This window comes from Scomber japonicus, chromosome 13, assembly GCF_027409825.1.
Source record: "Scomber japonicus isolate fScoJap1 chromosome 13, fScoJap1.pri, whole genome shotgun sequence".
Taxonomy (NCBI): domain Eukaryota; kingdom Metazoa; phylum Chordata; class Actinopteri; order Scombriformes; family Scombridae; genus Scomber; species Scomber japonicus.
The window spans coordinates 23,682,435-23,697,191 of NC_070590.1; the positions used below are offsets into that span (position 1 = coordinate 23,682,435).

The following is a 14,757-nucleotide window of genomic DNA, read 5'->3' on the forward strand; positions in this document are numbered from 1 at the left end:
ACTTTGAATCATGCAAAGCTACTCTAGTGTAGTCTCAGAATACAAAGGTAGAGCTGGAAATCAATACAACAGGTCACCTTCAAAAAGCTGGTGACTGGCCCACCTGCTGTAGCAGCTTTAAGCAGGAGTCTGTTTGTGTGATGTCGCCCGGCAGTGGAGTTGTCTTGTCACTCAGCTGCCCAGTATGGGTGTGATCAAGTGAAACAGCACAGGTGTGATCACATGTTTTTTAGTCTTTCAAACCTTGCTTGCTTTCTGTTTCCTTTTTTGTGATGTGGCTGCCTTCCTGGTAGAGCCTCAGGTCTTCTTATGTCAGCATCCCACCACTTAACCCCAGCAGTATGGCAGAAGCCTTCTAACACCATTATGGTTGACCACTGTAAAACTCTCATAGGAAGTTCTTTCAGCCAATCTGTGTTTTGTGGAGGATGTTTCTACTCTATAAACTGGTGCACAGCAGCTGTTGTCGCATTAAAGAGGAATAAAACAAACCTCATACTACGGATCTAGTAAGCTCACAGTCAGTTCACAGTTTATTGTTTAGCGTGGAGGGGTGGGTGAAGCCTTTAGCCTATAGCAGAGAGTATTCTCTCTCTCTGTAGAGCCCTCAGCTAGTTTATGACTCAGGGTGTTCAGTTTTAAAAGTTTCCTCGGGGATAAATAGCGCTGTCAAGAACATTGGCTACCTCCCGACACGACCAAAAAGGCTTATTGGCAAGCAGGAAGCATTTGCATCAACCCGAGCAGTTGTCATGGCAGCCTTTGTCCTTGCCACTGAAATAAGGGCCAGTTATTGAGAGTGACAAGTGGATTTAGAGCCATCCGTCAGGAGAAGTTAAGAGTGAGAGTGATGTGAGCCGACACTGGGCCGAGGTCATCGTGTAGCAGGGATGGATTGCAGATTCAACTGGTTGCTTACGCAACAATATTTAGACTTTACTACATAGCAGAGAAGGCGGACCAAATCTACTGTCACGCACACCTCAGCAGCGATCCTCTGGAGAACTTCTGGACTCTCTGCATTACCCGAATCCTCCTGGTTCTCTGCTGCCAGCTGTCAGTGTTGAAAATCACATTAGGGTAGTATTGATGAAATGTGCTTCACAGCTCTTAGATTATGGCGTCTGAATACTAGCCCATTATTCAGCCCTTCACCTCTGACCTCTTTAAAGGATCACATTGGTTTTGAATGTTTAATCCCTTAAATAAAAATTACACGACAGAAACATTTAATCTGCTGCGTTACATGTTGTTAAAGTGGACAAGTTCTGTTGTCTAAAAACCCAACCCTTCAGGAAACATAGCACTGAAAACAAATACATTTGATGCATTAGACAGGTTGCTGCTCAGTGGTTTATACTCAGTTGTCACACTTCAGAGCTTTCTTGAACACATTTGGGAAGAATACTTTAAGGTGTCATATGGACATATATGGTATCAGAGATTGAGGACCACTACTACTCATTTATTTCAAAAGGAGACTTTATTTTGCTGTACTGTGAGGAAGAATATTGCCAGCTTTTCAGTCATTTCTTTGATTTATCTCATTGCATTCACTTTGATCCCTCAGTAATAAATGTTCTTCCACCACATGTGGAACTAGTTGCTTTGAAACTGCTGAGCTAGTTTTCTCCATACAAGGCAGATTCAAACACTTGGCTATTATACTCGGTTGCATATACTTACGTAGCTTGCTGAAGTGAGCAATTCTGCAATTGCAGATTAGATTGCTCTGCATGTGTTTGTATGTATTTGTGTGCATTTAACCAGTTTGAAAATGTTTTTCCGGTGCAAATCTCCTCTATTAGCTGAAGCATCATTGATCTAACCCGATCAACACACACCAGAGCCGGTCAGTAATTGGGTAAAGTGTGTATCTGTGGGGTGAGTGACACAAAGAGACTGGCTAGGTTTCCTCCTCGGCTGCAACAATTCCCCTAAGTATTCTGTGGAGTGCAAAGGATGTCCAAAGAGAGTGCAAGAGAGCAATATCAAAGACATTATAGACTGGAGCTTTTAAAGTAGATGAAGGAAAACCAACGAATACTAATATTATCCTTATATCACATGTAACACTTGTAATGTTTATAAAGCAAATCTTGCTTAAAATCTCAATATTTTTTCCAGTCCTATGAATTAGAGGCCATATTGAGATGACATGTCACAAGTTTCATAGCATGCCCAGCGTATATGTCAATCACTCAGAATCGAAACTCTTCTTTCTCTATTTGCATTGACACTTTACTTGGGCTGTGACTATAACTGTATCACTCTGGTCATGTCATGCCCACAGTCAGAGTTGAACAACGAAAACGAGACCGAGACACGCACACGTCCCTCTCCTGTGTGTGTGTGTGTGTGTGTCTGTGTGTGTGTGTGTGTGTACTCTTCACCATGGATGAAGGAATATCACTGTATAACCGCAGGGATAAGTTGCTTTTTTTACCGCAGTTAGAAAAAAATCCATACTGTCACGGCCCCCCACATTTTACACTGAAATTCACCGTTGTGGAGATACACATTTTTCAACCAGACAGCTACACTCAAAACTCCAGCAATTCTTAAAACATTAATCAATGGAAATATGCAGTATATAAAGCAGTGTGATGACATCCAGGGCAGATGAAAACCAGGTCCTATGCTGCCCCCCCCCCCCCCCCCAACATTACACAAGAGAATAAATCTGCCTTCTGTGTAGCTGTTTTAGAATATAAAAAGTCAGCAATATTTCAACTTTTTAATTTTATTTTTTTTTACCTGCAACAGAGTTCAGACTTAAATGGAAAGGGCAGTTAGTCTTAGTCTTGAGATAAGATGATGTGATAAGATGTTTGTATTAAAAACTAAACTATCTCTCTCTACTAAAATAATATTATAAATAATAATAAAGTTAATAGCTATTTTTAATTGCTGTTTAGAGGTCACAGCAGCAGAATGAGTGGAATGACTATCAAACTCGTGTTAGCAATTATGTGCATGGGCTGTGACTGCTCTACAGCCACAACATTTTAATCAGAGCTTCAGGCAGCATTGCTTCTGTCAGCACATGCAGGATATGAACGTTGTACATGTGGTTTTTATCTTCCTCACTCTTTAGCTCTGTGGTCTCCACTGGTGATGTGTTCATCCCTCCCTTCCTTCACTTAATGGTACAAATAAAGGCCATGAGCAGATGAGCACCAACGAAAGAATATGTCTTCTGTGTGCACGGGTGGCGCTCAGTTATTTATGAGTGTGTTCAGTGACTGTTAGGTCAGCCATTGTGTCCGTAAAGGTCAGCTTTGTGTCCATTTGTCAGACGCTGACACTCAGTGTGTGACCTTTTAGATTTCACAAGGAAAAACCTTTCAAAGAATACTTGTATGAGTTCTGCTGACCTCTGCAACAACATGTACAGCAGCTCTCTGATACAGCTGACGTAAATGATACAGTCCCATTATCCTAATTGAGATCCAACAGAAACACTAGTAAAGAGGTTGAGGTAGTCAGAACCAATCTGTAATACAAGACAAAACACGAGTAGTTTAGCCAAGTTTGATTGGAGCCTAGTGTTTTTGTCAGACACTGAAACCTTTGAGCCTTTGCAGTCCTGTAGGTGTTGAAGATTGTGGTTGCGTCCAACAAAAGCATGCTGGAGGTTGCACCCACACAGCAAGTAGAAGAGCATCCTGTGCTGGCCACAGCAGAGGTAGACCTTTACTGTGTCTAGATGATAAGGTATGTCTCCTTTCTAATAGACAGTGCACTATTTACTTATACAAATCAGTCAGTGATTGCGTGTTGAACCTGGTTCCCTATTTGTTATCATCCACGTTGGGGAGGGTGGTGTTTGTATGGAAAAACCCAAGCTACGCATTCAAATAATAGCATGAATAGTTAATCTCAGTTTAGTTGATGGTAGCTTGCCGTGTTAGCTTTTCATGACAACGCGATGTAAATGATTTCCAAATGTGAAGACTCCTCTAATCCACAGCTGGCTTCACTGCAGCAACTTGTGGTTCCTAGTGTTTGGTTTAGGTATTTGGCTTTTCAGCACAGTGTTTGACAAGTGGTGAAATTATTGTGCATCTGAACCAAAAATCCAGTTTTGGTTGGTTCCCCATAGTACAATACACGGAGTGAATCTACAATTCATGCACCCACGCTATTGATTTTTATGGCTACATGACCTCTAAACCATAACCGGACATAATAGTGTTTATGGGCCAACTGGGAAGTGATGTGACAGTATTCAGCACACAGAGAAGCATGTTCATGTGCTCAATACAGGTCACAGCTTCCATACAGCAACTGTTCTTTGTGAGTTTGTTGCTTCCTCTTAGGATGTGGGTGTTGTTGCCTTCATTTGAATAAGAGCTATCTGAAAGCTTTATAACACTGTGGTAGTATTCAACCGAGCACAGCTCCAAACCAGCTCTCTCTTATTTCCATATCACTCCTCCAGCGGGACACTTCTCAGTTTCTGTTGCTTAATATGAGTCAAAAAAACAGGACCGGCAGGGCACAAGGTGTGTGACACAGCATTTGACAGACTGTCTCGTTGACATGGAGGACCGCCAGTGAAAGGTGTTAGCTATTTTTTGAGTCAGACGTCGCCAACACACTCATGGCGTTCTTCTTCGAGGCTGCGTGTGTCATTCGTAATCTCCTCTCCAAAGATGGTGAGTGTGGTCATTCTGTGTGTTTGCTGGTCTGTGGATGTGTTCGCTGCACTGTAGTGATGTGCCAGACTGAAGCTGTATTGATTTCTCCATAGAATCTTCCTCCCCTGCAATTCAATCCTTTTACTCTGCGTTATCTCCTGTTTAATCGGATGTCATGTCATGTTGTCCCCGTTTTTAACCCTTTTAAAGTATGCGTGTGTGTGTGTGTGTGTGTGGAGGATGGCTCCTTTGAACAGTTATAACAGGTTAGGACTGATTAATCCTCTCCACAGAAAAAAAACATCCCCCTCCATGGTCTTCTGAGTCACTGGCTCATGTGTATGTGAACTTTGTGACTGTGGGAGGACTTCCAAAAAACAGCAAAACAGCTGTGTTTTTATATTGTGATATAATAAACTAAATTAAATCCTTTTTTTATATAATCATAACACTGATGCAGAGATTTTGATGTAAATGTGTATCTTTTTGGTCTCAGTAAACCAGTTTGTTCAAAAAAAAAAAAAAAGGAATAAAGTGAAAAATAGTGTATTGATTTTCAGGTGATGTGGGTTCCAGTTGACTCTAATGTGCAGCTTTATTGGAAATGAATGAGTTTTCAGAAATAGAGCAAGGAACAAGAGTGCTGACAGCCAAATGTAAGAAACAGGAACATAAAACATACATTTTCTCTCAGCTGCTGGTTATAAAACTTTTGTTTCCACCTTTCTTAGTTAGATATTGTTCCTCTGTGTACAATGGATATCACCTGTGACCTTAACTTCAAACAAAATTAAAGTTTTTTTGTAAATTGCAATGAAAAAGATATTCCATACTGAAGCACGCCAGAAACTGGAGTCATGTGGTATTTTATGTTTTAGGTGTTAGTTTCACTGATAAATAATGACAGTGGTGGCATCATTCAAATGTAAGTAATTTCAAAATCTTAATTTAGTTCCCTTTTAATAGCTCTTGTCAGATATGGTGCAGTTAGTGTTGTGGCTGCTACTCTGGCCTAAAGACTTCACACTATAAAATAAAATTTACATAAGAAATATGTTTGACATTTGCTTGTCCTAACTAACCTGATAAATCATAGTGTATTAAAGGGTGAACAATCCTGTTGAGTAGGAGTCAGGAACAAGTCCTATGTAACTTTGCTCTTTTTAAAATGTCACATTTTAGCATGACTCATCTGTGTCATGTTTGATTATACACGGAAAAGATCAGTTTCTCTGATGGTCTCTACAGTAAAGCTCCTACAATTCTGCAGTATTGTGCTAAACATATTTATGAGTGGACTTAAATGAGGTTGCATTGTACGCATGAGTGGTTTTTAACTGTGGAGACTGAAATGCTTTGGAAACAAACTATTGTTGAGACTAAATACTCAACAAAATATCTAAATTCGTGTCCAGACATACCTACAATAATTAGAAACCAACTTCCTGATTCCAAAGAATCAGTGTAGTGCAGAGCAGCTCTAAGACCACATTGTAAAATTAAACTTTAATCAACACATTAACACACTGAACCTGATTCTTATTAACAATCGTGCAATATGGAATTTAACTTTTTGAATGACAAATAATTTTAGTTTAAAACTGATTAATTTATTTCCCTTAAGCTAAATTGCTATATATTTCAAAAGTATGCCTTTGTTTACTACATTTAACCTGATACTGCCAGTGTCAGTTTATTGTAGTCAGGGTAGAAAATGTAATTTGCTCCCTCCTACCTGTTTGCATTAATTCAAATTTGAATACCTGCAGACAGGCAACAATAAACAAGTTTCAATGGCCTGTCAGTTTCTGTTTGGAGGCCGTGTACAGTTCATGTATCAGCTGAAATGAGCAGGGCTGGTGTATTGAAGTCTTTTTAACCGTTGCTCTTACTTTAAAATGCACCTGACTCAACCTCATCTCTAACCTCAACCACTTATCTGTGCTGTTCCTAACCATAACCATATTCTGAGCCCTGACCTCAACTGTGGAGGTTGCGCTATGAAAGGAAAACACTGTTTGACGGGGAAACAGATGTCAACACATGACCTGTAACTAGTCTATTTGCATAACACAACTAATATCATGCCTCAGATATCTTTTTGCCTTAAAACACCTTTAAAATATCAGTGCTTGTATATCGTGTGGGAAAATATTTGACTCAAAAGAATGAATGGAAGTCGCCAGTTATGTGTAATCATATATTAGTTGATATTATTGAATGAGCTGTGACACAGTATGTGATGTTTTTGACTGAATAATTGAGTTACATGACATATGGCTGTAATGTTATACTGAATACACAACCTTCTGTGTCTGTGATCTTGGTTTGATATCATCACTGAGCAGCAGCAGCTCAGCCAGGCGAAAGAGACGCACACAATCAACCTTTTCTTTTGTCTCTGCTTCCCCCTCTCTCTCTCTCTCTCTCTCTGTATCTGAGTCTTTCTTGCATTAGTAGAGCTCCTCCGACATAATAAGGAGAAATAATGACCACTCAAACACCAAATTGCACTCAGTGAGATTTGTCCAAACGCGAACTGACTCTAATGACAGCGCAGCACACGTTGCACAAACAGCAGACATTCAGCCAGCAAATTCATGAGAGCTCAGGCAAGTGGAAGCAAGCGTGTGCAGTGCATGAGCCGGACAGTGGACTTTACATTGCTCTTCTTTGTCTTCACTGCTTCAAAGCTCGGTTCTCTGTTGACTGACTCTCTGCTCCCCACAGTGGGAGACTGTATTTCTGAATTATTTCTGCTGCCTATTGATGTGTCTGCCAATAAGAAATGATTCATGGCCAACATCTTTGTACAGAGGTAGCAGAGTTTAGTGCACGTCTAGACATGAGTGCAGTGGTGTGCACTGTGTAAGGCTTTCTGCGTTGTCCGGTGCATGCTGGGAGTGTATCCCACCATGCATTGGTGTGAGAAGCAGGGCAGGTCAACAATCTCTCAGAGGGATAAACTCATAACCTAACCTGCCTGTCTTTGAGCTGAGTGAGGAAAAATCCCACTAACAGGTCAATGGGAACATGGAACCCCACTCTTAATAGTCCAAATCCAAAACATTCATTCGGGCTCATAGTTCAGTTTCCAAACATCAATACCTCACTCTCACACACACTCTCTAACACAAATAGGGACAAAGTAGCATGTCAGGAAGGCAGAAGGTGTACAGAAGAGCCACAGAGAGGGAACAGATGGAGGAGTGAGGAAAAAACAACCACACACACTCACTCACACACTCAGTTGCATGTTGGAGCAGCAGATCCTTTCTGTGGCACGATCATGGCACAGTTGGTGCCGGACAAATGACCTTCCCTCAGTATTTTAACCCCTTCCTCTCCCTTTCATCTCATGTTCTACTCTTCATCTGTCAGCTCTTGAGCACACTCTCAATGCCTTTTGTTTGTATTTTTTTTGTACATGCATCACTAAGTGAGCTGAGACCCAAATGTACCATTTGTCAGCTATTTGCCCCACAGCTACAAATATACCATATGGTAGCTGTGACTCTGCACGCTCCCCACACACATACTTGCATGCAAGTGACAGATGGAGGGATTTTTCTTTAAGGGTAATGATTGGCAGGTGGGTGGTCCTATAACTGTGGGTTATGGCACGTGTCAGAAGGTGACAGACGGCAGCGTGCCGGCCACCGTAGGCACCCATCGGCATTAGCTTGATGGTGCGTGTCGTCCCAGTGGGGATAGACCCCCGCTTTTATTTTTCAATTAGTTCTCAATTGCGGCTTGTTAGGATTTGCTGATATGTTGCACACACCTTGTTGCTATGATGGTGAGCTCACACACAATTCTACTTGTCAGTGGTGGTGTGTGTGAGTTCAGTGTAGGTCATTAACAGGCAGATAGGCTCACCTACGCACTTCCCACATAAAGCTCTTCTCAAACATTTTAGTTTTGCTTTTGGTTCACTGCTGTTTGGCTTTCTGTTGGAATTGCAGTCTGATGCGGGCTATAGTGTGTGCACTGCTGTTATTCTAAGTTCATACAGGAAATTTAGGGATAAAAAGGATTTGCATTTCGTCAGGGTAAAAAAAAGGAGAATGTCTAAGAAATTCTAAAATTACCTACTGTCACTTCCAGTCATTAATTCCTCCTTTTTGTTTATGGCCTTATAGTTCCTGACAGTACACCAGTGTTGCTTGTCTTTATTATAACAGATGACCATCACATGAAGCTGTTTGTCTGCCCATCATAAATACACCTCTACTCTCTAATAAGACATCACATTTAAAAGGTTTCAAATCAAGTTATATATCTCATACGTCTTTTTTATTATCCCATGTATTCTTCGCTGGTGTGTGTGTGTAGGCAGGACAGGAGTCATTTCAGAATCAGCGTTGTTCTCTTCCACTGGAGCTGTCACTGTTACTCAGGCCTGAACAGCAGCACTGTCACAGGACATGAATTTTGACCTCAATACCAACACCAAACCTAATCATGTGATACCTCAGAAAACCAGAGAAACATTAAGTTACTTGTGACGTTTTATTAAGTTAGCAGCTGTGTGTCAATATTTGTCGGCTCTGCAAAAATAAATAATTGTGTTTGAACCCAGCGACAGCCTCGATCTGTGTGGTAAAATGCTAACCAGCGTCTCTTTCTCTCCCCTCTTCTCTATCCTCCAGACTTTAACTACAACACAGATGGCTACGAGGGGGACGGGGCCGAGGACGGCAAGTCTCAGGACGGATCCGAGACGCTGCCCTACATAGATGAATCCCCCACCATGTCGCCCCAGCTGTGTGCGCCCCAAGGGCCTGACGGAGAAACGGTCTCTCCCACACCACCAGAGGGCCTGCTGTCTGGGGTAAGAACACACACACACACACACACACACACACACACATACATACATACTTATATAGAGGCAGGTATGAATCAGTAAGCAGTCCATCACACTTGAACTTGAACTCAGTGGAATAATGTGACAGATGGGAATGGTGAAATGGGGGGGCAGAAATTACAGGCTGGATGCTCCAGGGTGTGATTACATGCTAGATGACTGATTGGCTCAGGTGAGGTCCAGCTCCCGGCACATTGCATATGTAGAATATTTGTCAAGATCCTGAAAGGCCTTAATAACTATACTGGTAGTTCTGTATGTTTAAATCCATCAACTACAATTAGTTTATACTCAACAGTATTTTGCCAAAGCTTTTAGATTCATTTCTTAGATGACATTTGTTTTGGTATATCTTGTTGGTGCTTTCAACTCTCTAATATCAGATGGTGGAGCTTTTTTCAATGTACCAACAAGGTAGTGTCTTCAAAACAGTCTCTGTTAATCTTTGACCACATGATGATATGTAACTGAAAGTTAAAGGTAAATAAATAATCATATACAAGTTGATTTTATTTAACGGACTGATAAAATAAGTATTATGTAATATTTATTGAAAGGTGCAATATTTACTAGTATGGCCCTTTTAATTATATTATCTAAACTCTCAAGTTTACAATACATTAACAGCATTAGAGTCTCAGTAACAGTTCAAGCTGGTATGTCGTCAACCAGTGTTTCTCCCTGTTATCAGCAGCAGAAGTTTTATTTGGGATTATTTACTCCAGGTTTCATCTGTGATCACAGTCTTTTTCTCGTCTGGGATGTTTGTTTCTTCCTGAAGTTAGCCGCCGGATCTTTCACTCTCTGTAATTGTTAGCGATTAGCCATAATAGCTGGACTGCCTGCAGCACACTGCAGGTGGCACATTCACAGCAGCAGGAAATGACCGCTGACCCAGATGGAGTTTGACGCCACAAGCATCAATCTGCCAGTCAGTGTGTCCATGGAGAATATATTGAAGAACTGTGCTGTTGTGATTTTTTTTTAAACATTTTTCATTTTTGTGCGTGTGGGTCAGTCAGTGTTTGGTGCTTGGATGTTTTTTGTCTTTGGATTTACAGTTAATGAAATTAGACTTTATGTACTGAAGATATTTGTGTTTTCTTTGTTCAGTGGATTTCTCTGCACATGCTAAATACCATCTGCTCCTCTGTGTATTCCAAATAAACTGCTGCTGCTAGAAAGACACCAGGCATTTAGAACAGCTGATGTAAAAGGATATTTGTTGGGTTACATTCATTTCTGATGAAGAGTACCAATATACTAGTTATATAAAACTGCTGGTAGTTTTCTGAATGTTTTTACCGGTGTATTTCAGTGTCTGTGGTCCTGTCGTGTTTCATCCCCTCCTTTATATGAGCAGGTTAGAGGTTAGCAGAGTCTCTTTTCATGCCCTGCGGCTACATGTGTTTCTTTGATTGTGTCTGTGACTGTGAGTCCTGTGTGACCGCTTGTGTGTACGACCGTGTGAGTGAGTGCTCCATCAACCCAGGGAGGCTCAGCAGTAGTCACGTTTGACCCTGACCTAAAACCAAGCCTCCCACACACACAGACACAGACACACACACACACACACATACACACACACACACACACACACACACACACACACACACACACACAGGCCTGAAGGTATTCACTTCACACATCGCATCAGCTTTAACCTGCAGCATGGAAAAAGCCTGAATAAAAAACATTCTTACATGTATTTATATGAAAGAAACCCTGAGCCTGGTTGGGTGAGACTTGTTATGTGATTTAGAAACACCTGCACAGCTTCAGGGCAGAGTCTATCACTTCCCTCTGTTACACATCGAATGGCAATCTAGAATTTCCAGGAGATTGCCTCCCTACGTCTGTCACCTCTCTCAAGAATTGCCTCTCATCACCTCCTCCTCCTTCAGTCTCTGTCTATAAAATCCTCATCCCACCATTTGCTTTATTACCTCTATAGATCTGCCAATCCAATCTCTATTCCAAACAGCTCTTTTATCACTGTGTTATCCCTGCATTGTAAACACACTTTGGCCTTGATCACTGACCTTCTTATAAAAGTGGTAAATGTTGAATTGTAAAGCTTATTGTTCTGTTACATTCACTGTGAGTCACCATGCATGGGTGTAAGCTCCTGTAAATGAAAATGTGTCTCCATCTAGTGGCAAATTATTGTAAATAACAAGCTACAGACGACATTTTCTCAACTATCCTGAACTGATGAGCTTTGAGGAGCAGTTAAATAATCCATCGCATATATGAAGAAAAGTGAAATTAGTTAGAGTTTGATTAGAAGTTGATTGTATTTGTTTAGTTAAGTAAATGATCTATTATAATGGTATCACCTCCTGAAATGACCCCAATTACCAAGAGGAGACTTATCACAGTAATATCAAGATGCTGACTAAAATAGTTAATAAACAGCTCATGCAGCCTCATTATTAGGGTTAAATTTGAAATTTCAGTCGCATTAGATACATTTTTTTTAGTCAGCACCTCAATAGACTGCACTATACATTTGAATCCTTCCACCCCATAATATTAGTCAAAATGCAACAGTGAGTGATATATATATTTAGTTCTGATGGCGTGTTTATCTTTACCCGCCCTCACCTTCAGGCGTCTCCTGACCTCTACACTTTTAACAGCAAATTGAGTCAGAGCAGTTCAAAGTGAGCGTGGCCGAGTCGGTTGGTCTACTGCGGAAAAGATTTGTTTGTGGAGAAGGCGTGTTAGACGCTGCCTCCCGGACTCTAAAGGTCTTTCCACTGAAGCCGTCCTCTCCTCACCGCCTTGTTAAGTAGGCCTTTTCTTTCCCCTGAGTTTGCACAGGCCTCTGATCTGCTGACACCAGAGAGCCAATGCTGACACCACCTTGCTAAGATACATACATTTAGCATAAGGAGCTTGTATGTGAATGTGCAATACAGATAATTTTTGGCTCATGTTTATTGGGATGCTTTAAAAAACATATTTCTGAAGAGGGATACCTCCTCTCTTCTGAATTAGTTTTTTCCCCTTAATCTTTCTTCTCAAATGGTTCTTTGTTTTTTATTACCAAATAAACAGTCTGGGGATGAAGGGTGGTGCTTTCTGTACAGATAGTAGCACATTTTTGATTTTGGACGCTATAGATGAAACTGACTTGACATATTTTAGGTTTTTGTTTCATCCTCTTGCTTTTAACCTCTTTTTTTAATACCACTTTTTCTTTAGGTCTGATGTTATTTTATATCCTTTGTCCTCTTTCTTACAAGATCACTCCTTTCTTGCCGTGTATTGCTCTCTTATAATGTTGCTGACCTAGAAATACAAGCCACAACTTAAATAGTATTTATTTTCCCAGCTCTCTTTTAAGTCCTTGCCTTGTAAAATAAGCCCATCCCAACTAATGTAGACTACGATGTTAGTTATTAAAAATAGCCTAGATTTGTGCAAGATTAGCCTGCATAAATGACCTGAAAATTGCCTAAAAATGAGGTTTGGGACACTTAACAGACGAAAATTCCAGAGAAAGAGGTGAGTGAGGGGGAGGCTGGATGAGCAGTAGTGGGTCTCACTTCCTGTGAAGTGACATCTAAGGGTCAGGAGCAGGGTTGAGAGGTCATGGCAAGTGAACTATAGTCATCCATAAACACACACTATGAGTTGACTCATCACATGTTCAGTGTGACAAATTGCTCCCAGTTCCAGTTTCTTTCCATCTCTACTATCCAGATTTATTGATTTTCCTAACAGCTTGTGTCTGTTTTTTTTTTTAAACACTATTTTATTTTTGAACCCTGTGTTCTGCCAGAACAAAAATCGTTGTTACCCAGTGAACTATGCGACCTGTAATTAGAATCAGCTGCACTAGCAGCACATTAAGCTTGGTCTCAGCTCAACATCCAAGCCTCTGAAATGAATCAATAAAGAAACAATGACCACAGAGTGCAAGAGAGAGAGAGAGAGAGAGAGAGAGAGGAGGAGACAGAAATGAACTGTGCAACACTCAGTGATGCGGGAAAGAGAGAAACAGTGTGCTCATGTGATGGGGAAGTAGCTTCAGCCTGAAAAGACAGAAATAGAGAGAATGAAGCACACTCCTGGTGAAGCACAGTTAGAGAGAGACAGCCTATGTGGCCATCAAGGAAGTGGCTGGATATCGTTTGTTAGGAGGGGAGGGGCGGATGTAGAGGGAGGGCAGACCTCATCGACCGAGGTGGAACAGTGACACACACACACACATAGAGTACACACATAAACACACATACACACACACAGACCAGGAAGCCCAGCAGAGGAAGGGGGTGGGGTTATGTAGGCGGGGTCCTGTGGTCCTCTCTCTTTCTCTCTCGGTGTCCAGACGACTTGCTCTGACGGGAAAACACCGATGTGTCCAGACAGGCCCTGAAGAGGGGAATTGCAGGCTGAAAGAGGAGAAGTGGAGGAGAAAGAAAGAAAGAAAGAAAGAAAGAATCATGGAGGAGGACGAGGAGGAGGCGCTCTGCTTCTTGGATAGGGTGCTGGAGGAGGAAGAGGGGGAGGTGTTTGATTATGGAGATGGGGAGCTGGAACCCATCACTCCGTTAAATAGAGTGTTCAAGGTGAGACAGCGGCTGGACAGCTGGATGCAGAGAACACACACACACACGCACACATGCAAATGCACACACATGCGTAACTTGACACTCTTACTGAGCTTGAGAGCTTGGCCGTGTGTAACAAAATGCAGAGTCCTACTGGTGTCATGGTGTGATGTAGTTTCACTACAGCATGTGCTGCAACGTCTGTGTGTGTGTGTGTGTGTGTGTGTGTGTATGAGCCATCTGTACTGCCAGAGTTTGTGTGTGTGTGTGTGTGAGACAGCCATTGATGTCTCCTCATGGCCTGATGATGAGGCACTCGCTCACTCTGCTGCTTTTTTAAGAATCTCTGCTTCTTAATGGTAACTTAGGTCTGTTAAGAAGCCTCTTTTGTGTGTGTGTGTGCGTGTGTGCTCTAGATGAACTGACAAAAAGCAGGGCTCTGTATGGTAGCAGGTCAATCTAGATAGCAGCTTGAAAGCATGTAGGCTTGTCTATGAAAAGCGTAACTGACAAGGGACAAGTAAGGGAGGACAGGCAGGTTACCGTGGAAAAATCCTCTCACCACTCTGAATGTGTATTTCTCATCTCGCTCCTCTCTCGACACACAGTAGCTCTTTGTACAAGCGGAGGAAAAATATTCCCACTGTTGGAAAAAAATATTTTTTTCCTCCTTCCTTTCATG

The 14,757-nt window shown here is 41.5% G+C and overlaps 1 protein-coding gene across 3 annotated transcripts in view; it reads left to right on the forward strand.

Moving 5' to 3' along the window:
- Positions 1 to 14,757, forward strand: part of abr (ABR activator of RhoGEF and GTPase) — a 127,685-nt gene that overhangs the window by 40,172 nt on the left and 72,756 nt on the right. Inside the window, exons 1-2 of one of the 3 annotated variants that reach the window (XM_053331434.1) lie at positions 4,533 to 4,661; positions 9,296 to 9,477. In XM_053331434.1, coding sequence (XP_053187409.1) covers positions 4,607 to 4,661; positions 9,296 to 9,477 — 237 coding nt within the window. In that variant the 5' untranslated portion in view covers positions 4,533 to 4,606. Of the gene's footprint in view, positions 1 to 4,532; positions 4,662 to 9,295; positions 9,478 to 13,960; positions 14,094 to 14,757 lie in introns of those variants that run through there. The other 2 variants (XM_053331433.1, XM_053331435.1) reach the window with 2 other exon arrangements.